The sequence below is a fragment of the Rhodnius prolixus genome, unplaced genomic scaffold (genome assembly GCF_049639745.1).
Source record: "Rhodnius prolixus isolate KJV_2025 unplaced genomic scaffold, Rpr scaffold_2, whole genome shotgun sequence".
Lineage (NCBI taxonomy): Eukaryota > Metazoa > Arthropoda > Insecta > Hemiptera > Reduviidae > Rhodnius > Rhodnius prolixus.
Window position 1 is genome coordinate 21,475,618 of NW_027411592.1, and position 23,873 is coordinate 21,499,490.

Here is a 23,873-nt window from a genome sequence, read left to right on the forward strand (position 1 = left end):
CGACTTGCAAACATAATTTACTGTAAATTTCTTTTATTAACCATTAAAATAAAATCCTAAGGCCTAGACCGGGCATTGAACCCAGAACCATAAATTCATATTAGCTTTGCAGGTCTCACCTCTAACCCGCTCGGCTACCTTGGCGCCTTATTAAAGATAATATTATCCATTGTTTTGCATCTAATCTGCTAATCAACGTTAACTATTTTCTCAATAAATTCAAAATTTTTAAAATCAGCGCGCACTCTGAATTCATAACTCCTCCTCTCCCCCAAAAAAAACACAGAAATTTCTATATACTTGCCCAAAAATAATTTATTTAATTTCATTTGAGGAAAAATTAACATTTTAACAGTTTCATGGTTGTATTAAATCGTGCAAGAGTAAATTATCTATTAGAATATTTTTGGCCACAATTATTTGTTGTTTGTTGTTTAAATTATCATGAATTTTTAAATAGTGTGAAATAACGTTGAACGATTTTCTTCCAGGAGGAACCGTACATCATGATGAGAAAACCAGAACCTGGAGAGACATTAGTCGGTAACGACAGATTCGAAGGTTATTGTAAAGACCTTGCTGATCTTCTAGCCAAAAAATTGGGCATCAACTGTAAGTTTTTTTTGTAATTAAATTCAGTTAGCCATGCGAGAATGATTTGTTTAGACACTTTTGGTTTGCATGCTGTTGATTCCATAATTTTTTCTGTTTTTAAATTTGCTTTTACATCGATCTCACTACTTAATGCTCTTTGAGTAAAAACCAACGAACAAAGCGTTTGATAAATAAAACATACTTGAGGAATGTGAAATATAAATTTCATGTAAATCAGAAGACAGTCTTTTTATAAGATGCTCATGGTGATTTCGAGGTGGTTGCGGTTCACTTCACCTTTGCAACTCTATTTTTACTTATTAAAATTTTAATACTTTCTCTTTCAACTTCATGAAAATTTGTAAACAATTATTAAGAATGGTTTGTTTTTTTGAAAAAAAAAAAAAGAAGGAAAATTTAAACAAAATTTAAGAAAAATAAATTTATTGAAATTTATTTTTCTCTTATTTTAAAAATTATTAAAATACTTTTTCTTCCTTAAAATTTCTTTTCATCTACCGTTTTGTGAAGTTATTATTCTGCTATTACTTAGCGAGAAAAAAATAAGCCCTCAGGTCCGGAATGGTTGTAATTAATTTTGAATGTTGTTTCATGTTCCAATTTAAAGCTAAAACAAAAAAAAGTCTTGGTTTATAAATGTTACGAGGGTCGTTTGAAAAGTCCGTGCAAAAATAAAAACTACTTAATTTTTTGGGGTAAACCTTTTTTATTTTTCAACATAGTCTCCTTTTAGACTTATACACTTCGTCCAACGCTGCTCTAGTTTGTTGATCCCTTCCGAATAATAGGATTTGTCCAAGTCTGAAAAATAGCCATTCGTTTCTGCAATCACCTCCTCGTTTGAATAAAATCTTTTTCCCGCCAGCCATTTCTTCATATTGGGGAACAAATAGTAGTCCGAGGGAGCCAAGTCTGGAGAATAGGGGGGATGTGTATTTCCATTAATTTTGCGACCACAACTGCTGAGGTATGAGCTGGTGCGTTGTCGTGATGGAAAAGGACTTTTTTGTGGGCCAATCGTGGGCGTTTTTCTTGCAGCTCGGTTTTCAAACGGTCCAATAACGATGAATAATATGCACCTGTAATAGTTTTACCCTTTTCCAGATAGTCGATGAGGATTATTCCTTGCGAATTCCAAAAGACAGTCGCCATAATCTTTCCGGCCGAAGGAACGGTCTTCGCCTTTTTTGGCGCAGATTCCCCCTTGGTAACCCATTGTTTAGATTGTTCTTTGGTCTCAGGAGTGTAGTGATGTATCCCATGTTTTATCCACAGTGACGAAACGACGCTTAAAGTCCTGCGGATTCTTCTGGAACAGCTGAAAACCGTCCTTGCAACACTTTACACGATTTCGTTTTTGGTCAAGCGTGAGCAATCGCGGCACCCATCTTGCGGATAGCTTTGTCATGTCCAAATGTTGATGCAAAATATTATGTACCCGTTCATTCCAGAGATGCCCACAGCACTAGCAATCTCACGCACCTTCACTCTTCTGTCATCCATCACCATAATATCATGGATTTTATCAATGATTTCTGGAGTAGTAACCTCAACAGGGCGTCCAGAACGTTCAGCGTCACTTGTGCCCATACGGCCACTCCGAAAATTTTGAAACCACTTATAAACTGTTCTAATCGAAGGTGCAGAGTCACCATAATGTTTATCAAGCTTCTCTTTAGTCTCCTGAGGCGTTTTGCCTTTCATAAAGTAGTGTTTAATCAACACACGAAATTCTTTTTCGCCCATTTTTTGAAAATCACTCGACTTCCTCGATTCAAACGAATACCAAACACAAAGAAATAGACCGATCTGGCTGAAACTTGGTGTGTGTTCTTCCAAGAGATGCTACTAACAAAACATAACCTCGATACGCGCCAGTGTTGCTATCTCTCTGACTTTGCACGGACTTTTCAAACGACCCTCGTATAAGCACTTTTTTATATGAGCGCACTCTTGCGAATATTCCCATCATTTGTTTACTTTTTTTTTTTTTTTAGCTTAAATTTATCTCAAACTAAGACTGAGTAGTGTACCGTTCGTTATTTAAAACTAGGGAAAATAGATGTAATTCTATAAATTTTAATTTTCAGCACATTTCAATGAAGAAAATTCAAATAATGGTATTTCTGGGAGATGGAGATGGTTAGACTTCACTGTAAAATGCAATTTTTGGTTATTGTACCATCTATGTAATAATAATAAAAATTTACAACTAAATTTCCATCTTACGTGGAATCCGCACACCGACGAAACAAATTACTGTTACGACTAATTGGCAGACAATCCAAACTACCACTGGAACATAAACGACTAATATACAACTGCGTACTTAAACCGATCTGGACTTAGAGACTCGAACTGTGGAGTTCAGCCAAACTTTCTAATTCACAAAAGATCCAGTCCTTCCAATCAAAAATTCTCCGACAGATTACGAATTCTCCATTTTATGTCTCTAACTCTACCCTCCACAACGACCTCAAAATCTCATACGTAACTGACGAATCTAAATCTAAATGTAGAAAATTCTTTGACTCTCTTCCATTCTGTACAATTCACAAAAGATAATATCTAGAACCTTCCGGTGTAGTAGTAAGAGAAAGTTGCGTGAGTGATCCTAGTTTCTGGGATTCTAGTTTTCCTAGCTAGCAAAGAAAAGTTCTTTCACTGGATAAATCAAATTGGATTACTTTTTGGGAAAATGATATTTTTATTTTAGTCTTCATAATTATCTTCATAACAACGAACTGAGTTATTGTTGATACTGTAACGTGATACAAAAGTAAAGTAATGCCTATTTTTTTCCGGCGGGCTTTACGTCCAACTACCAAATTCTGTAACCTGATATATTCAATATACTTTAAAGTTCTGAGGGCTTCAGGAATTTACAGAATTTAACGTAAAAACCATTTTATCTATTTTTAACTTTATAAAGAGAATGGTCGAGACATTAGACTAGGATAATTGGTCGCAAGATAATTTTGTATATTCATTAGTTTTTAACTGAAAGCTAGTTTTACCACCGAAAATATGCATTTAAGCTTTGTTTATTTTTTTAAATTTGGTCCTTCTAGTAATAAATATAGGAGGGACATGGATTTTTGGTTATGAGGTCAAATGGGAAATGGTTAGCATAGTCTAATCCAAAGAGCAGCAGTAATCTCTCAGTGGGTTCCTCCCTTCTCACTATTAAGGACATTATTTTCTTCTACTTCAGTCCAAGAAAATGATCCTTAGGTTGTAAGGGCATTTCTGAAAGACATTCTTCTATTTCTTAGTTGTTTACATTCATGAGTTTTGGCTTCATAAGTTATTCTTACCAATCGGTTTGCCCTCATACTGTTGTTTTGTTCTGTTTTTACATTCATTATCTTTGTAGGCTTGGCATCTCCTAGAGTTTAACTGGTAATTCTGATTCTTATTCCATCTCTTCTACTATCATGCGCAAGAAACTCAGTTCAGACTTCATATTGATGCAGTTATTTTGATATAAGTGTGTCCAGACTTTCTTGAATTGGTCAAATTTGGTATAAATTATTTTTAAAGAAAGTAACCTTGGTCTTCTTTCAATGTAGGTCCAATATTTTTTTTTTTTTTTTTTTTTTTTTTTTTTTTTTTTTTGGCGCATCAACAGCTGAGGTCATTAGCGCCCGGAGCTTTTTCCAGTGCACTGCCGGCCTCCGGACAGTGTTCTCTCGTTACAGACAACACTGTCCATCACCGGACAGTGAGCTGTAAGAAGCTCCTAGGAAGAGAAAATCTAAGGGTCAGCTGCTGGATTCGAACCCGGGACCTCCGCGTGGGAGTCCAGTATGCTAACCTCATAGCTAATCCCTTCCCTTTTTTTTTAGCTTTTTTTTTAACTTCGAAGCAAGACATACAATTTTTTCCAGACAAGTTTCCTAATTTTTCCTGCGTTAACCAGCTTTTCAACTTAAGTACAAGTAAGTTTAAACATGTGAAACACAAACGAAACTAAACAAATGTTCAATACTAGGATGAAACTCGTATAATAAATTAGATAAACACGATTAAACAAGATGTAAGTAGTTTGCTAAGCAATATTTTCACATCGACTTTTTTTAAGAAAAGAAAAACGTTAGTTACGTCAAATTTTCCATAAATCAACATTTGTGTTGATTGAACTAAGGAAAAACAACGAACTAGAACAAAGAAAGTGCTCAGTATATATCATTCAGGAATACAAGGAGCTGTTGGTTAGAAACATTACTTTGTGAAGTAGATGTTTGGTACTTCCTTATTCTATTTGCCTTTAAAGAGCGTTCTCTAGAAAATATAGGAGCTTTTAAGTATTGAATAATTAACTAGATCACACCGTTCCAAGCACTCTTACTCCCGTAAAATCTACGGGTATCATTCCAAGTACTTCTTACTTATGTACTTAACTACAAAACTTTAAACAGAACTCAACATATCAACTAAACTCAATATTCTTGCTAAGGTTTAGGTTCTGTAAGTGTTAATGGTTAAAAACATTCCTTACGAACAATAAACTTGCAATAAAAGAATGAAAGGTAACCCAAATAAGGGAGCTAATTACTATAAAAAGAAATAATTCTTAGAGATGTAAAAATGAAATTGATCTGATAATAAACATACTAAGAGCACTTAATGGCTTTCAAGAAGCCTGGGTATCGGAGAAGATTCTATTGCACTAACCTGTATTCCAGTCATTTCCAGAGGATTATACATGCAGATTCGCCATGACTTCTGTTTGAAAAATAGTCATCAGATTCTCTCGCGGAAGGCTGACTTTCACACCCATAAAATTGCTTCAATTTTATAATTGTAACAATTTAGTGATTGGAATGACATTTCGAGAAATTGAAACCTTCTCAAATTCAACATTAGGGAACGACGATTGTCCCAGAAAATTCTGATGACTAAAAAAGACAAGAGAGAGACAGACGATGTCCAGAACTTTTTATGAATTTATGAAGAGAGCTTTACTGCCATATTCCCAATTATTACCTGTTTCTGTAAAGTTCTAAGAGAGAGAAGAAATTAACTTATGTATTTATTCTGTTAATTTTAGTTTGCATTTCTGATTTATAATACAGAGTGAATTAGCTAGTATTATTCAAGATGTTGTGTACCACGTTTGTGCTGCTTTAGTTGACCCCAGATTTCAAAATCAAGAGGATTTAGAAAGGGGTGAATTTGAAAGTGATAGGGTCTTCACAAACCTATCCATCTGTCTGCGAAATGCTTTCCATTGTGTTGGGATCGTCTAAAGCAATAAGAAACATCGAAATAAACAAACGATAACAGTTGGTCGAAAGAATGATTGATGTTGCCAATCAAGTTAGCTAACAGTAAAGTGATGTTATATGTTTTTGACTCTTTCACTTTGAGTATAATCTCAAGGAGCGCATTTGAAGTCATTTTTATGATTCACTTGCTTTGCAGGATTAAAAATGATTATAACTAATGATTTTTTAATGTTCTCCACTTACAAATAGATATAAATGAATGTTGGCCTAACTAAATTGGATCTGTTTTAGTTCGGTGATTGAATGATGGGATCTAAGTTTTCTCTTAAAAATGGCTTCCCCATTTTTCACATCACCATGATTATAAAATATTTCCAAATTTTTATTCAAGCAAAATTTAAAAACTATTTACTATGTTGCATATTTAAAAAGTGAATCAATGTTTAAGTCCAAATGTGAGGGTTGTAAACAAAACTTTTGTATTAACTAAAACATATAAGTGAATAGTATGTTAACAGTATATAGGGTAACAAGATATGTGTTTAAATATATCTTACTTTTCATTTAGAAAAGAATACATCAATTGTGGTTACAGCAAGTGGACAAGTGGTCAACAGTTACATCTTATGGTACGAGAAAGTATATATATATATGGCCGCGCAAAATGGTGTAGTGCCCTCCATTACAACAACCCTAAAGAGCTTTTACATTAAACGGCTTTTAAAGTAATCAATAAGGGAGATTCCACACACCAAAATACATACATCCACACTATAGCTGCTAGCAGATGTAAGTGTTCCTATAGCCCTGCGCCAGTAGCTAGCTCGCAGTATGTAAGTTCCTAACTTTCATGTTCGTCTAGATACTTCTATAAACACTAATATTGTTGGCCCTAAATTCTAATTCTTCCCTACTGCGGCTGAGAAATTATAAACAGATAATTGAGGATTTCAGTGTCTGGGGGTGATGAAATGTATTAAAATGATGAAAACATTGATTTATTGCAATTAATTGCCTAAATAAATTCTTTAAAATTAAAAAGAAATTATTTTTAGAGTACATCTTTTACTCGCGAATTAGAAAGTGAACTTTTATCTCGAAAAACAAGTATTTATGATTTCTATTAACTTCGCAATTCGCATTTTTGACGGAGAAGTTCTTTCTTCCTAAAATTCTTCGTAAAAGAACCTAACATAGCCAGAGTTCTTATCATCTTAGTAGAAATGAGGAAAATTTTGAATTCTAGGCTTTGGTATTGTTAATATGGAACTCTTATGAGTGAGAGATGCTGGAAGCAATGCTAACTCCAGTTCCATTTCTTATTTCCATTTTGGCTTATAAATGTTCTGTTTTAATCACTCTCAAAGTCAGAGTTTCCACAAATATTTCTTAGTGAAATAGAATAATTTACGATGTGTGGCTATTAAATAACGAGACTATTGCTATAGAACAATTTATTTTAAATTTATACATATCACCTTCAATATACACCCCTCCCATATCCCTACAACGCTCCGTGCGAATTTACCATTGTTCGAAACAGTGCTGGAAGTCTTTTTCTGTGAGCTTCTGCATGACGCGTGCCGCTTTTTCTTTCACAGTTTCAACGGACCGCAAATCGTGTTCCTTTTAATGCAGATTTGACTTTGGGGAACAGATAAAAGTCACATGAGGCCAGGTCAGGCGAATAAGGCGGATGGCCTAAACCTGGGATCTTGTACTTGGCTAAAAACGTCTTTACAGAAAATGCAGTGTGAACCGGCGCGTTGTCTTGATGGAGAACCCATGACTTGTTCTTCCACAAATCGGGTCATTTTTCCTTACTATTTCACGGAGTTGAGCAAGCAACTCACGGTAGTAATGTTGATTAATTATAATCGATATTTTCATCCGTTTTGAACATGGAAGAGCGATCCAGGCGGTCATCATCTTCGACGTCTTCTCGGCCATCTTGGAGAAGCTTGAACTACTCAAAAACTCGAGCACGTGATTAACATTCAACGCCATAAACTTCTTTTAACAAGAAGATAAATTTCAGAATCGGGTTTACCAAGTTTCATGTGAAATTTCACTCCAATTCGTTGCTCTACAACATTTGTAGTATCATGTTTTCGGCAAAACGAAACTAACACCTCTTACACAAACGACGGTTCCGGTCCGACTGATTCCTCTACAAACACGTGAGACGCTGTAATCGAAAGAGAAGGCTTTACGCTGCACAGCTGTCGGTCGTTAGAATTTGGCGCATGCATAGTTCATCTGTAACAGCATCAGTCTCGTTATTTAATAGCCACACCTCGAAATATAATTTATTTAAAAGAAAAGAATTTTTACATTGCCAGGATGATTAAATTGCAGAATTTAGCGTGATTTTTATCCTTGTTTCCTGTTTAGATGTCCACCTAACCCACTTTATAGCTATTAATGTAGGAAGGAACATCCCTTCTGGTAAAGTACAGCATAAGAAAAAGGTTAGCCCCCTCAGTTGGCTCCGAGGGTTAGCTAGGTGAGGAAACACGGTTTGAATGATTCACCCTTCCAGTTTCTTTAAATCTCAGAAGGAATTAGAAGGGAAGATTTTTTTGTTGCTCCGGGAGTAGTAACCTTAGGCTGCCGCCTCCCACAGCTCTATTTAGAACTGTGCTAGAGAACCTGCATGACTCTTGAGTGTTTATCAGTTAGGGGTGTTCAAAGTGTATTCTTGAGAGGAGGTTCATAAGGTCTATTTTAGTCGCAATACAACACATCACGTTAACAAAAAATAATATGACGAGCATTCCGAAACATAGATGTAAATTCTCTGCTTTAGCAACGAAACGTAAGTCTAGGGCAGTCTAGGTACACTGCTTAAGTGTACCGAAAACGTTTTGGCGTGCTAGACAGAATGAAATATAGAATTTGGCATGCCCCTGGTGGGAACAAGTTGCGAAACTCTTCCCTTTGATAGTATTAGTATCATATGTGGTTTTTAACATAGTAGCTCCTGAATGCGAAAAATAAGGTCTCGTATTTGCTCATGTGTGATATGTCTGGGTGATATCGTCGAATTTTCGCATAGAATAATTATTCCAGAATACTGATTACCGAACTGCCATAATTTGAGTTAGTGTATGCAAAAATCTCCGTCCAAAGTATCATTAATATTCTCCATGATGTAATGTGCATCGGACGTAGGCAGAAAACAACATTTTCGCTCCAACTGCTGCATACCAGCCGCTAATTTGGGCTATTCATGAAAATATTTCACAGACTGCTAAAAGATGTTCTTTTCAATCCTCTTGTCCATGGCTGATGAGCTTCTTTGCAAGTGGACGAATCTCGGGCTTCTCTCGTCGAAAATATACCGACAATATTGTCATAATCTCTGGAGACGATTGAAGGATACTATTGCCAAATCATACAACGAGTGTTAGAAATTATTATTAAACGGTGTTGGCCTGTGGATTTTTAAATTAATCCAATGAAAACCACGATCACATTTCTTACTCGAACCATTGTGGGTTTTCTATATACTCTTCTAATGCTCGGAGTTTGTGTTTTTTGCCTGCATTAAATCCATTTCATACTTGTTCTCGAGTCAACATGTGCAAGAAGAGGTATTCTTGACGACAATTTCCACAAACTCTCGCTTGCTGATGAAGAACTCCTGAGTGAACCAAAAAGTCTTGAATCCCCTCTTTCCACTTCTTATAGTTGAGCTCTTGTCGGTGTGGTTCTAAATATTTGAATCAAGCTTAATACTAATCAAAGCTCACTACCCTGTCCGCGTTAACTTTCTTATCACTTTTCTTTTATCCACGTCAGCCTTCATCTTTATGGCCGCAAGCTCTTCCTTTTGCTCTTTCAGAATTGAATTGAGCTGCTGTGGAGAGCATAGATGTAGTATGATATGAACCAAGGGACCTCTAAGTCCTTCAGAGTCAGGAAATTCTCGATGTAGGTTTTTCCTTACTTTTTCTCTGCATTTTATCCTTCACAACTTAAGCTTTCCCCATACTATTGTTATTGTTCATTGGAACTTTATGCATTCATTTATTGTACATTCTTATAATAAAGAATGTACAATCTTTATCTTAAGGACCCCTTATAATAGGATGCATCCTTTTGAAATCTTTTAGATCAGTGGCGTCAAACTGACGGTCCAAGTCCGCAAGCGACCTCCGAGATAATTTTTTGAGGCTGACGATGTTCTGAAGTAAAATGAAAATAGAAAAAAAAATTGTTATGAAGAAAATAGCGTTTAGAGTAAATCGAGGCAATAGCGCACACCCAATTCCCAGTGAACACGTGGCCCAGGGCCTTTCCAGGGGGTCTGCGGGCGTGTATAAACGCGGTTGACTCAGTTCCGGCGACGTTCGAAAGCGATATGACTGCCACTCTCAGTGAAGTTCCAGAATGATTCGGTTTTAATAGACCAATATCAAGAAATAGGAATTCCCTGAAATATATTCTTATTTTGGTGAGGAATTTCCCTAAAATGTTATTTTGGGAGAAAGTACTTGTGTGAGGAACTATTATCGTCTAGGAAATTAAATAAAACGGCGATCCAGATTAACTGATAAACATCTGGACTGCCTTAAAGAAGATTGTTCCCAGTCACTGAATACAGAAAGCACTAACAAGTTTCGGGAGAAAAAGAATAAATTTAGTTTTATAAATACTTTAGATAAAATAAATGTGTAAATAAAAGCAATGACATACTGTTTAATTATCCTATCCATATTCTTGAATCCTCATTTCAGAATATAGATTTAATAAGATTTGTAAATATGATGTGGCCCGCGTGAATCTTGCCTGTAGCACCAATTGGCCCGTGTTTTAATTGAATTTGACACCTCTGCTTTAGGTGATTTGGATTTTTATGGAATTCTGGACATCAAGATTTTCGGAAAAGTCTTTTTATTTCAATGAACCTCATATTGAAGGCATCAAAATTATTAGATTGAAAACTGGTGGAATCTTATAAGCAAGTAATGGAGTTTTCGCTTCAGATTAAAAACAAATCAAAATAGGCACAAAGTAACAGTGCGTGATAAAAGACCGTGGGTGATTATTGAAAATTGAAGAGAATTAATATTGTATGTGATATTGTGTGGGAAGAAATGTCTAGGTTATAGTAGCAGTGTGCGCTTGTGTGAAAGAAAGGTTGGTAGGACCGGTTTGGGGTTGATAGTGGATGTTGTACAACTTGTTGTTTGACTACGTACAGCCAGTGTCAACAATGAGGTTTGCATATTACAGTTTGCAGTGCGACAGGACACCCTGCCATTCTCTGCTACACTTTCCCACTGAGCACCGGCGTCTCCTCGAGCTCCACATCTCTATAGTTCATTATTTCTAACGTTTCACTTATTCATCATAGTTTCGTGGAAGGAGTTTTTAAACTCATTATCGTAACTCCAGAGTACATGTTCAAACCAGCCCCTTAAATTATTAAACCAAAACAACTAAAATTTTATAAAAGTTTTGGAAACATTTTGAAATGATTTCAAGTATTATAATGTATGGACAAGTTTACTCGTAATAGCGATTTCAATACAGGGCTTTGTACCACATTCTACCAACTCTCCCGTATTCCTCTACAGAGCAGAAGTTTTTTTTTGTCTATAGCCGTTACTCTAGATTGTTGCCGCGGTTACTTCCTTCAATGGGTTCTGATTCCACATTACGTACATCCTTGTTAATTGTTTCGGGCCTGTAATCAATCAAGGTAGGACTTTTTTTTGCATTCTTTGTCCACAACCCGTACGATTCTTGGACAAATTGTTGAGTGTTGTGGCGTGGAATACTTTTATTCATTTATTCCAATGTCGTTTCATTTTCTTCTCCAAATACTGAAAAGTTTATCTAGTGTACTCAGGTTTAGTTGTTACAGTTAATCTTGTGAAGGCTTTGGCAGCCAGTGATCTTAGATTAAATAATAATAGAATAGAATCAAAGAGTCTGAAACCTTCTCAGAGCACTGCTATTGTCGCTTCTATGTTCCTTAGTTATAAAACTAATGATGTCCATCACTGTAGCTAAGCTATAGGCAGAGAAACCATTTAACCAATTCCTTTCCTAAAAGCTATTCAAGTACATTCTTAATTGTAATGAAACTGAGAGAGGAGTTGCTATCGCTGAACTATAGTGTCAGTAGATCTGAAAGAGGGTGTATTTGTGCGCTCTGCAATACTGGAGACATCGAAGATACGGTCCATTTTGTGGGAACTTCTGTCCTGTTCTGAGAGAGTTCCGTGTCAGATGGCTAGGAAAGGTCTCCATCAGACGGAGGGAGGTTACTAACCACCTGAATGGGCAGTACGGTTGGCGGAGTATTCACAGATACACTCTTGAAGCCAGGCGTTACCGAGCATTTTTAATAGTACAATTTAATTATGATCCTTAATCTTTTATAAATAGTAATCTTTATAAACAGTCTTCATAAAGAAAGCATAATTTACGTTTTATTATCTAAATTTGTAGAACTACAGTAGAATAATACCAAACTCCTTGCAGACGGCTAATAGCCATGCCTTATTTTGCTTTAGTTCAAACTTTAAATAGTGTATACAAAATAGCTAATGTTCCGATTCATCTGCTGTAATTTCCTGTTTATTTTTCCTCTAAAAAGAACAGAAAAAGAAAAAACCAAAATTTTTAGCCGGATATCCTCGTCTCTTTTATTTCGTCGCTCTAGCATTCCATTTGATATTAAGGTTACGCAAGTATAAGACTATTGCATAAGAGTTGTAATTAGTAGACCATTAGCAGAGGTTAATCAATAGGAGATCAATAGATACAGAGGTGTTCCTATGTAATTATAGTTAGGTTACATTATGTTATATCTGTGTATTCATTACAACTGTTCGCCTATAATTTAGTTAATACATAATATGTTTGACTTTAGAGAAGTGAACATTGTAATGCCTTGGTTAGGGTGGCGACTGGTCTTGGTGAGAAGTGTTCAAAAACTCACACAAATCTAGAAAAATAAATGAAAATTTTGAATTAAATTTAACTTATAATACAAAAATTGAGAAATTAACAAATTACCTTGAGCGTTAAATTGTTGTTTACATTATAACTTACATGACTAGAAAGATTTGGTTGGATGTTTCAATTTTAAAAACCAAGTAAATAACCAGTGAGGAGAATTGAAGACGCATTGAATAGAGAACGGAAAAATTCGAACTTATTCGAATGTATTTTATTTTTATTTACAGTTTGGAGAATGTAATTGTTATGAATTCTTTTGTCTTTTGTTTCGTTTTAAAGTTAATGAAATTAAGATGAAGAAAACTTTGTAGGGATTCGGCTTGGAGAGGCTAATATGGTTAAGGTATGTGTTTAAGACAGAATGATTAGTTGAAACTGAAGAAATGGCGGCCGTGGCTAAAAAGAGCAGTGCTATCGGTTTCCTTATTTATAATGTCCAGTTGATATTGTGTAAGACTTTTTTTGGTAAAAATTGTCGCTAACTGCAATTTACCACACGCAACTTGGTTTGGGTTTGAAAACTATGTTTTGTGGACACTTTTTAGTTATTTGAAAAAAGAACTAGTATTTATATTCGCTTCAGTTTATTGCATTAATTTATAATAAATATATATTTCTTATTTCATCAGCTCATAAAACATTAAATTCATGTTGCTGAAGAGTTCATTTTTTGAAGTTGTTTTGGAAGTTTTGTAATGTCTTAAAATATTCACTACTTGGGCAAAAGTTTTCTTGAGTCTACTTCCCCATATTTCATTTTCATACCCTGTTTTTGCTTTCTATTTCCACATTTCTCCTCTCAATCCGTCTCTTTCACTATACTTTTTCATTCGTAGCTCTTTATTTTTTTTCACCATTATCCATTTATTGGCGTGAACAGGTAATTTATTTGAAGGTACGTTAACGACGGAAATGCTGTTTAACATTATTGTTTTTGCATCTCTGAATTCTATTCTGGGACAATGGCGTACTGATTAGACTTAAATAATTTATTTTGTAAACAAAACCGACAATCAACAGGCCTGTATAATCATGTAGTGCCTGCAATCGTCCCTACACTAATCTTGTTTACAATGTAAATTAATTTTTCAATAACAATCGATTGAATTTGGCACAAATATATGAAAATATTTTAGTAAATTTTTGCAGTTCAAGAATAAACTTTACATCAGTTGGATTGTTTTTTAAACTTTTGTATGTGCAACACGGGTTTCTCTGACCGTTGTGCATTGTAACGTGCAATTGTTTTGCATGAGGGTTTGATTTGATAAAATATTTATTTGTTACAAAACAATAAACAAATTACAAACAATAAAAATTAAAGTGAATATACAGGGTGTTCATTTTAAGGCGGCTCAAATGTGAACATTTGAACTTGTGAAGCATGCCTTCAAAGGTGCCTCCTCTGGATCGTAAGCCAGGTTAGCCAGGTCTGAAACTGATCTGGCACCTTTGAAGACACAGTACATGTGTACATGCACAAGCTGCGTAAAGTGTATTATTTGATAAATTAAGGACTAAGTTTGAACCTTTACATGAAAGATATTGATCACTTAAATATGTGGCAGGAGGATTCCAATTTTTTTGGTAATTAAAAGCAACTCTCCCAAAATTACCAAATAATTATTAAACCTTCTTGTTTGTAACAGATGTAAAATTAATTTTTAGCCATTTTGTGTATGCTTGAGAACATCTAAAGCTCTTAACATTTGATTTTTCTTTGAAAAATCACTCGAAAAACGACTTATTTCCCGATATTAAGAAAAATACTAGCTTTACTGTCTTGACAATATTTTTAGTAGAAAGGGGATGAAAAAATACAAAAAAATGACTTATCGCGTGCTCTTCTTTCTCTTTGATAACAAGTTAAAAATTGAAATATGATTAATAAATACCAGATTTTGAAATTGCCTAGCACCTTTAATTTTAAAGATATCAAATTGCGGTTTCCGGTTTCTTTCATAATTTTTTATACTCTTTAAAACTGTGTATATGAAAATGGGGGTCAACTGCTAACCCTCACTTTTGGTCGCGCGTCAGCCTCATGTGCGGGCAGGAATCCAAAATCAAGTCACATATTCTGAAACTAGAGATGACTGGCAACAAATTTTTCCTCTACCATTTTTCGCTCATATCAACCGTTTGAGCTTGAAGTGCATTTGAGCCGTCTTAAAATGAACACCCTGTATATGTATAAAGTTCTGCCAGGTAAATATTTCTCTCTCGGAACTTTACTCTCTAACTTCTTACGATCAGGCTGGGCTCACATCTGTGCCCGTTAGAATTTTCTAAAAATTTTCGAAACTTCTATAACCACCTTCCTTTCTTTTTTCCCGTCAGAATTTTGTGGTACCATTTTTAGAACTATTCGGAAGATATCGGTTCTAACTCTTTCTAATGGAGAATCGGAGTACACTGTAGGTACTTATCTTTCTCGAAACTCAGCTTTACAGCACTCTTTACGCTGCCTTTTTCTTGGTTCTTTTAGTTCGAACACCTTTTGTGTTCTTAGAGGAGTTAAACAGTCTACCTACATTTTGGATATCCTGAATTAAGTTGGACACTATCCCCTGCTACCAGTTCTTGACATCTTTTCAGCTATGGAAATTACCAGCGTGATCCACATCCCTCCAAGAGGCGTTATAACCATTGCTAAATTCTATTTTAAGAGAAAATATAAAAAATTTTCCTTTACAGGAAATTTTTGCACTTTACAAAAAAATAATTTTAAAATGGAATTGCTTTTATGGTATGAAATCATAGAGTTTGAAAAGGATTGTAAATATTTGCGATATTATTCTATTTATGTGAACTATATTTTGAAACATGGGCACCTACAAGACTGTTGTGAAGGGAGAGGGGGTTACTGTGGAAATTCAATGGCCCGCATTCGGATCGATATGACGTCCGCTTTCAAGTAATAAACATTGTTTTTCAGCCCTGTATAAAGTTTCATTACCTAATTAAATTAACCCTTTTAACTCATTGGCCAAAAGTTGTTTGGACTGTGTTTTAGCACAATATTACTCACTTCGCCAAACATAGAATTACCAGCCAAACAAACCACTCACTATTCACTAGTTAGGCAGAACTCTGCATGTAAATGCCGTCATTGCTTTTACCCTGATTTAGATAACTTGTATTTGTATTTGGGAAAGACTACATTAAGATTTTTGCATTTTGTTACTACATTAATCCACTCTTAGCTATGAAGAGTATTGTAATAATGTTGAATTTTCCATTTTGAGAAGCAAAATTTTGCACTTGTGTTAAATTTTTTATTTCAATATTTACCGCAACTGATGATCGTTTTGAGGTTTCTTTAGTCAGAAGTAATGGTTATTTATAATTGATATCTCTTTCTCTCTACAGATGGACTACAGATATACTTACACTGTCTCCTGTCTGAATTAGAACAGTGTATTACAAAAGTTAATTTTGATGTGTGCTCTATTGGTAACAACGACCAAACCAAAAAGTATGTTTAATATTTCTAAAACCAAAGCCATGATTGTTGCAAGTGCTAGATATCTAGACAATATCAGGTATTTTGAAAATTATGTAGCTCAGATCGCTATTCCAAGCGTTAAAACTAAAAAATGATTCGGTGCCAATATCACAAATACTTTAACATAGAATTATCACGTTAGTGACACTTTCAAGACAATTTTAAAAACTATATAGTCAAAACATTCACTAAGAAAACAGTTGGTCGCAACTTTAGTATTTTCTCGCCTTGATTACTGTTCAATGGTGGATAACAGGGGTGTCAAACTGGCGATCCCCGAGCTAATTTTGTGATGTTTTGAAGTAAAAGGAAAATAGAAAACTTGTTATGAAGAAAATAGCGCTTAGGGGAGATCCAGGGAAATACCGTACACACTATTCCCTTATTAACTCTAACTACTGTAGACATGTGCATATGAGGCCAAGTGCCTTTCCTGCGGGCCGGTATAAACGCGAAGACTAGTTCCAGCGACGGAACGGAAGCGATATATCTGCCACTCTCAGTGTCACGTAATGTAAACAGATCCCAATAGCGGAAAGGTTAAAAAGAACACCTTTTTTATTGGGCCTTTTTTGAAGTTGTAAATGCTCTCCATGGAATTAATCGATTTCCAGAATGATTCGGTTTTAAAAGAAAAATGTCAAGAAGTAGGAATTCACAAAATATATTCTTATTTAGATCAGAAGTACCCGTAAAAAGTTTGCTGTACAAATTTTAGGTTATTTTGGGAGTACGTCCTTGTGTGAAGCACTATTTTCGTCTTGGAAAACGGCATACAGATCAAGATTGATTGATTAATATCTATCAGACTTAATGAAGATTCTGTTATCGGATATTGGAAAACTAGGAAAGCACTGCCAAGTTTCGGGTAAAAAAGAATAAATTTAGTTTTATAAATACTTTAAATAAAATAAGTGTTTAAATAAAAGCAATTATATAGTGTTTTAATTATCCTGAATCCTCACTTCAGAATATAAATTTAACAAAATTTGTAAATGTGATGTGGCCCGCGTGAATCTTGCCTGTAGCACCCAATGGCACGAGTTTTAATCGAGTTTGACACTCCTGGTGTATAATGACTTAACAGCAGAGCTGAATTTAAAATTGCAAAGGTCTCTGAATTCCTGCATTTGGGTATTTTGAATGTAAGAATGGATTCATCCTTCTTGGTTAGCTGAAAGTAGAGTACCGAAGGAAGTATTTCTTTCAAAACTTCCTGAGGATACTCTTCACGAATCAACACCCTCAATATTTACTTGGTATGTTCATTATTAAGGCTCAGTTAGATCTTAGAAAGACCAGAATAGTCAACTTTCAATTGTACATTTCTGTATACAGAACATTTGTTTATAAAAATTCATTCATAACTCAATCGTCTTTATTTTGGAACTCTTTACCTTCATCTTTAATCACTAAAACTACAATAGCAACATTTAAATGTGAATTGTATTTCTTAGTTTGCCAATATAGCTTAGGACTAGAATATCTGAGGGATATTGTCCCTCAACCAAATAAATGTTTCTGTCTATCTTTCTGTTTATGCTGTGTCTATTCAAATTGTTTTAAAATCGTGGAAGAGGAAATTTGAAATTTCGTTTAGGTTTCATCAGGTGACTTGACTCTACTTTGCCATCAAAATCTTTCAACCGCTAAACACATTGGGCTTCATGGTGTTCTATATACCGCGAAACATTTTGTTTAAGATTATTCAATTATTTCCTTTATTTCTTCATAAATAAATAAATAGGCTCAATATTAAATGGCTGAAATTACGAGCTACAGTATGAAAGAAATGTTCAGTATTTGCTGATTTGTGTACTTTTTGTCGTTTACTGGACCAAGAGTCCAGTGCATTTTCATCTCAGCTAATTCTCTTTCTCGTCAACAACTTACTGCAAGCAGAGCTACTATTCATCAAGCAATCTGCTTTACACAGTTACACTAACATTCACAAAGCACCAACTCTCCCAGTTTGGCAATCAAGCTTTAACTTCAAGAACTACTTGTTTTTTTTTTTTAAGTATTGCGCTAGCAAAATTGTATTTTTATAATTACTGTTGTTTTAAAGAATGTCTGACTTTTAATTGATAGAGTATGTTGATTCAGGATTCAGAGTAAACTATTCCGCTATTGATATGTTGCCTGGTACGTTCCAAGAATATAAAAACCCCATTCATTACAAAGAATAGACAACTCCATAAATGTCTTGGTCATTTACAAAATTTTAAGACAAATATGAACAAAATAGAATGATAGTATGAAAAAACGGAGACCAATTCGCTAAAAATGAGAAATGGTTTCATAATGTTGAAAAGATGGAAATTTTCAATAATTATGCTTATTTAGCAGAACTTTCACTCCCAATATTTGTTTTTCTTCTCATTTAAAAGGGAAAATTTCAAAAGAAAAGTTAGGCGGAAAACTTGGTGAAAACTGTTTCGTTGGAGAAAAAAAGAACAATAAGGCCAAACTTAGATTGTTTAGCACTGGCACTTGGTCAATAGCCTGTTACTCAACTTTGGGCTGATGTTTATTTTGATTAATTGGAAAAATTATTTCTATTTTTTATTTGTAAAAAGTCTGTTGTAGCTCCTTTACAAAATTTTACAGTTTTGAAAGATAAGTATAAGGGTGCATTAAACGACAAAAAGTACACAAATCAGCAAATACTGAACATTTCTTTCATACTGTAGCTCGTAATTTCAGCCATTTAAAAAGGTTTGAAAAAGCTTACAGGTTTTATTTAAATTTTGTTATTTAAATAACATCATTTAAGTAATTTAACTGCATTAATTTTCATTAATACTGTTTAGAATTGATTAGATGTCACAGACTCATATGCTGGCCATTTTCAAATACAAAATATTTGTTCAGTAAAGTGAAGCACCCAATTAACTTAGATTGATTGTAATGGGAGGTATTAAAATATATGGCAAATATGGCAAAGCTTTACAGAGTTATTATTTAATAATAATTTAATACGTGGTCTTCTCATGTGGGGGCAAACCCCCCTTTCTAAAATTTGTACCATCTAGATCCCGAAAAGCCATGCCTAAATAAAATGTTGAAGAAATGACGCTTCATTAATGAAAATCTGTAAACGCATCGATAGTGTGAAACAATTGCAATTTTTCCCGTTAGTAGATGTAAGAGCAGGTCGGCACATTAATGTTACTTAGGAGAGCCCTAACTTCATCATCCTGCCAAATTTTATCAAAATCGGGCCAAGATTTACAGAGTTATTAGTAATAATAATTTTGGAGGGGGCTAAGGCTAAGTTTTATGTAAGCATAAATGGGGCTAACTCCTATCCCATCCGATGTACAGCGTCGAGACTCCCAAAAGGCACATCTACATAAAATTCCGAATCCAATATCACCTCATTCATGAAAATCGGTTCACGCGTTTAGGCGCTACGTTGTTTACAAAAAAGGTAACAAGAACAACAACAACAACAGCAATTTTTGAAAATGCCGTTTTTGCTTATTTTTGGTGTTATTTTTCTCAATAACTAATTAATATGCATAGTTGCAAAAAATAAAACTAAATAAAAAAATACCATAACTTGCCCAATATTTTAAAGTAAAATTGGAAATTTTATCTTTTACATACAGAAAAAATTGTCAAAGTTGGGTATTACGCTTTTTTATTGGATGTTTTCTCATCACGCTTCATATCGCTTGACATAACAAACCTTTACCCTTCTATTCTGCCCCTTTAAATATTATAAAACAAAATCTAAAGGACAGAAAAAGATTATAGTTCATTGACCAGCTAAAAGCTCTAACCCAAACCGAAACTACCTTCAAACAAAATTACTTTAGGTTTAACAATAACTTCTACCTTGCTAGTGACAAATTAGCAATGGAGCACTCCTCATCGGCCATATTGTCTGAAATATTTATGCAACATGAACGTGTGCTCCACAATTGAAGGGAAAATTCGGTGTAACTTTTACGAACATTACGTAGACCACCATACTCTTAACTAGATGTAGACGTACTTATGTAAATTATTTTCTTAACTAAACAAACATTGCCCTAACATAAATTTCACACATGAATATGTGAACAACAAAACTCTTAACTTTCTGGATAACACACTTACCCTAGAAGACAACTTAAAATTGGGAATATTCAGAAAGCCAACATCCACTAACACTATTATACACAACAGTTCCTACCATCCTATTCAACATAAACTAGTCACTCTCAGAGACCTGACAGATTGAAAACTAAACCTCTTGTACTGACAAAGTACGAGTATGAGTAAAGAACCCATCATCATTAGCACAATAGCTAAAAATAATAGCTAAGCCACAGCAGTTATAACCACCATTATTAATAAATTGCTAAGTACAAACAAAACATTGGTCAAACTAGTTGGTCCAGACTATGTTAGTACCTTCACTGACCAGAGCGGGAGAAAAATCCAAGATAGATACAAAGAACACATCCGTTCGTACAAACACAACTTATGCAAACCTCCTTATCAAACACAGTCATTAACTGGACAGTATCAACAACACAATGACTCTGCTACATACAGGAAACAAAGGAAGATTTAAGGACATCTTAGAAGGAGTAGAAATATTGATGAATTAGAAAGCATAATACATAAAATGCATAATATTGTAAAGTTTTTCTTGTCCTTTTACTAAGAAAGAACTTTACTTACACAACTAATGCCTGCCACTAGTTATTGAATAATATGTGGGTTTGATAAATAATAAAACTCGCTAAAGTTGTAAGTAATAAGTGGGTTATAGAATTAAACTTTTAGATAAATATGATTAAAACTGTCCGGTAGGGCAGTTGTATAAGGGTTGATCGTCAAAAAGTGCACGAAAAAGCGTAACGTTGAAAAACACCCAACTTTGTCAATTTTTTTCTCTTTTTCTATAAAAGATAAACTTCCCAAATTTTCTTTAAAATATAGGGCAAACACTCCTTTATAACTGTAATTTTTTTGCAACAACCCAGATCTAATAGATTTCGAGAAAAAAGTAGCAAAAAATGAGCAAAAACGACTTTTTCAAAAAATGTTCTTGTTCTTGTTGTTGTTGTTGTTGTTGTTACCTTTTTTGAAAACAACGTAACGCCTAAACGCGCAAACCGATTTTCATGAATGAGGTGTCATTCGATTCGGAATTTTATGTAGATGTGCCTTTTGGGGGTCTCGACGCTGTACATCGAATAGGAGAGGAGTTACCCCCCTTTATGTAAGGCCCCCTCCAAAATTATTATTACTAATTACTCTGTAAATCTTACCCCGATTTTGATAAAATTTGGTAGGATGATAGAGTTAGGGCTCCCCTACGTAACATTAGAGCGGCGATCTGCTCTTACACTTGTTAAGGGGAAGTATAGCAATCGTTTCAAATTATCGACACGTGAACCGATTTTCATGAATGAAGTGTCATTCGAATCGAAATTTTGTACAGATTTGCATTTTAAAAGCCTGGACGCCGTGCCTCATAAGGAGGGGAGTTTGCCTCACCCAAATAAGGCCCTTTCTAAAACTATTATTACCAATATTTCTATAACGCTTAGTCCGATTTTGATAAAATTCAGCTCGAATAAGTGGTTAAAGCTTCTCTACGTTGCTGATGCTCTTGCACCTACTAAGAGGAAGTACTGCAATCGTTTAAATTATCAATGAGTGAACCGATTTTAATCAATGAATTGTCGTTCGATTAACAAATCTTTGCCTCTTTGCCTTTTAGCGAGAAGTACTGCAATCGTAGTTTATTTTTCTTACTCCTCTTAAAAGGAAGTACTGAAATCGCAGTTTAATTTTGCAATTTACGTACAAATACCTTCCTATGTTATTCAAAACGCTTTTTCAAAAAACATGTTATTGAGGATGGTTTGGGGGAACGCAACTATAATCATTCTTTAAAAAGATCTCTCCAGTGGTAGTTACGGTTCCGACTTTATCAGATTATAATGATAGAATTGCTTATTCCAAATTTTAAAAAAATCTGAAAAGAAGATATGTAACTTTGTAAAATAGACAAAAAGGAAAATCTATCCAAAAGGTACAAAAATCTCCTTAACAAAAACTTATAGTTTAAAATGTTAAGTATAAGGGTTGATTAAACGCCAAAAGGTACACAAATCAGCGAGTACCCAACATTTCATTAATACTTCATTAATAGTTAAGTAATTCTACTGCATTAATTTTCATTAATAAGTTATTTTTTAGAATTTATTAGATGTCACAGACTCTTATGCTGGCCACTTCATTTATAATATTTTTTGTTATAATTATGATAAGTCACATATGTACATGTACATGCATGTTAATGTAGAAAAAGACAAAGTTAGAGTAGGCTATTGTCTTGAATTCGTCTTACCGAAATATTCGTGAGCACAAATAACACACAGCTAATAACAAGTACGATAGATTATTCTTTATACAACAATTATTCATTTCTCAATTGTAATTTAATTTAGTCCCCCTAATTTTACTTATAGTAAAATACTGGAATAATTAGCTGTCCTAAAAATATGCATATCTTATTTACTTTATATTACATATATACAACATTGTGGGATGAATACCTAGATTGAGAATGTAATTGAAGAAAACTATATTATTTGCGATAAAGCCAGATAATTATTACCTATATTTTTTTTATATTTTTTATAACGTTTTTCTTTTTAACCTGCAATTAATAGTTTGATTATTATAAATAACTAGATATTACAGTCAATCTACAGTGCTACTTGAACATATATTTTGTAGACGAAAATGGCCAGCATAAGGGTCTGTGACATCTAATAAATTCTAAAAAATAACTTATTAATGAAAATTAATGCAGTAGAATTACTTAACTATTAATGAAGTATTAATGAAATGTTGGGTACTCGCTGATTTGTGTACCTTTTGGCGTTTAATCAACCCTTATACTTAACATTTTAAACTGTAAGTTTTTGTTAAGGAGATATAAATATGAATTTATTTGATTTATTAGGCATTAATATTAATTAATTTCATTAGAGCCGCTTTTGTCAACGGTGGAACCTTCGGGCTAGACCTGGAAAAAATAAAATTATTTTCAAATGGAGGTCGACGGTCTCAAAGAGAAAAATCGTTGACGGGCAGACTGTAGGTGTGCAACTTAGCAATGTTTACACATCGGGTTATCCCGGGGCTCCAAATTTATAGACCCTGTTCCGCTTGCAGCTTGTCCAGAACGCCGCTTTTTTTCCAAAAATATTCTTTCTTCTACTTTTTTTTTTGTTATTTTACTCTTTTTTTTTTTAGTAGAAGTTATAAAAAGTTATGTTTCGGTTCTGTATACTATATATTTTCCAACATTGTAAAAGCGCAAATTTATTTTCATGATTATATTTATTATAATATATTTATTTATTTCTGCACTAATATGCAGAATAAAATGAAGACTATTCAAAAAATAAAAATTTGAATGAACCTTCTGAAAGGCTACCTTGCAATCAGCACCCCCACCACCACACAGAAACCACCCTCCAACTGCATACCCCCAATCAATCAATATTGGTGTATCAAAGCCG

The 23,873-nt window shown here is 34.2% G+C and overlaps 1 protein-coding gene across 2 annotated transcripts in view; it reads left to right on the top strand.

Moving 5' to 3' along the window:
* The window catches only part of LOC141449260 (glutamate receptor 1-like), a 950,852-nt gene that overhangs the window by 853,071 nt on the left and 73,908 nt on the right, over positions 1 to 23,873 (top strand). For both annotated transcript variants that reach the window (XR_012455423.1, XM_074118495.1), the window contains exon 11: positions 492 to 612. Coding sequence is in view for 1 of the 2 variants with exons in the window: in XM_074118495.1 (XP_073974596.1) it covers positions 492 to 612 (121 nt within the window). In the remaining variant the exon portion in view is untranslated. The remainder of the gene's footprint in view (positions 1 to 491; positions 613 to 23,873) is intronic.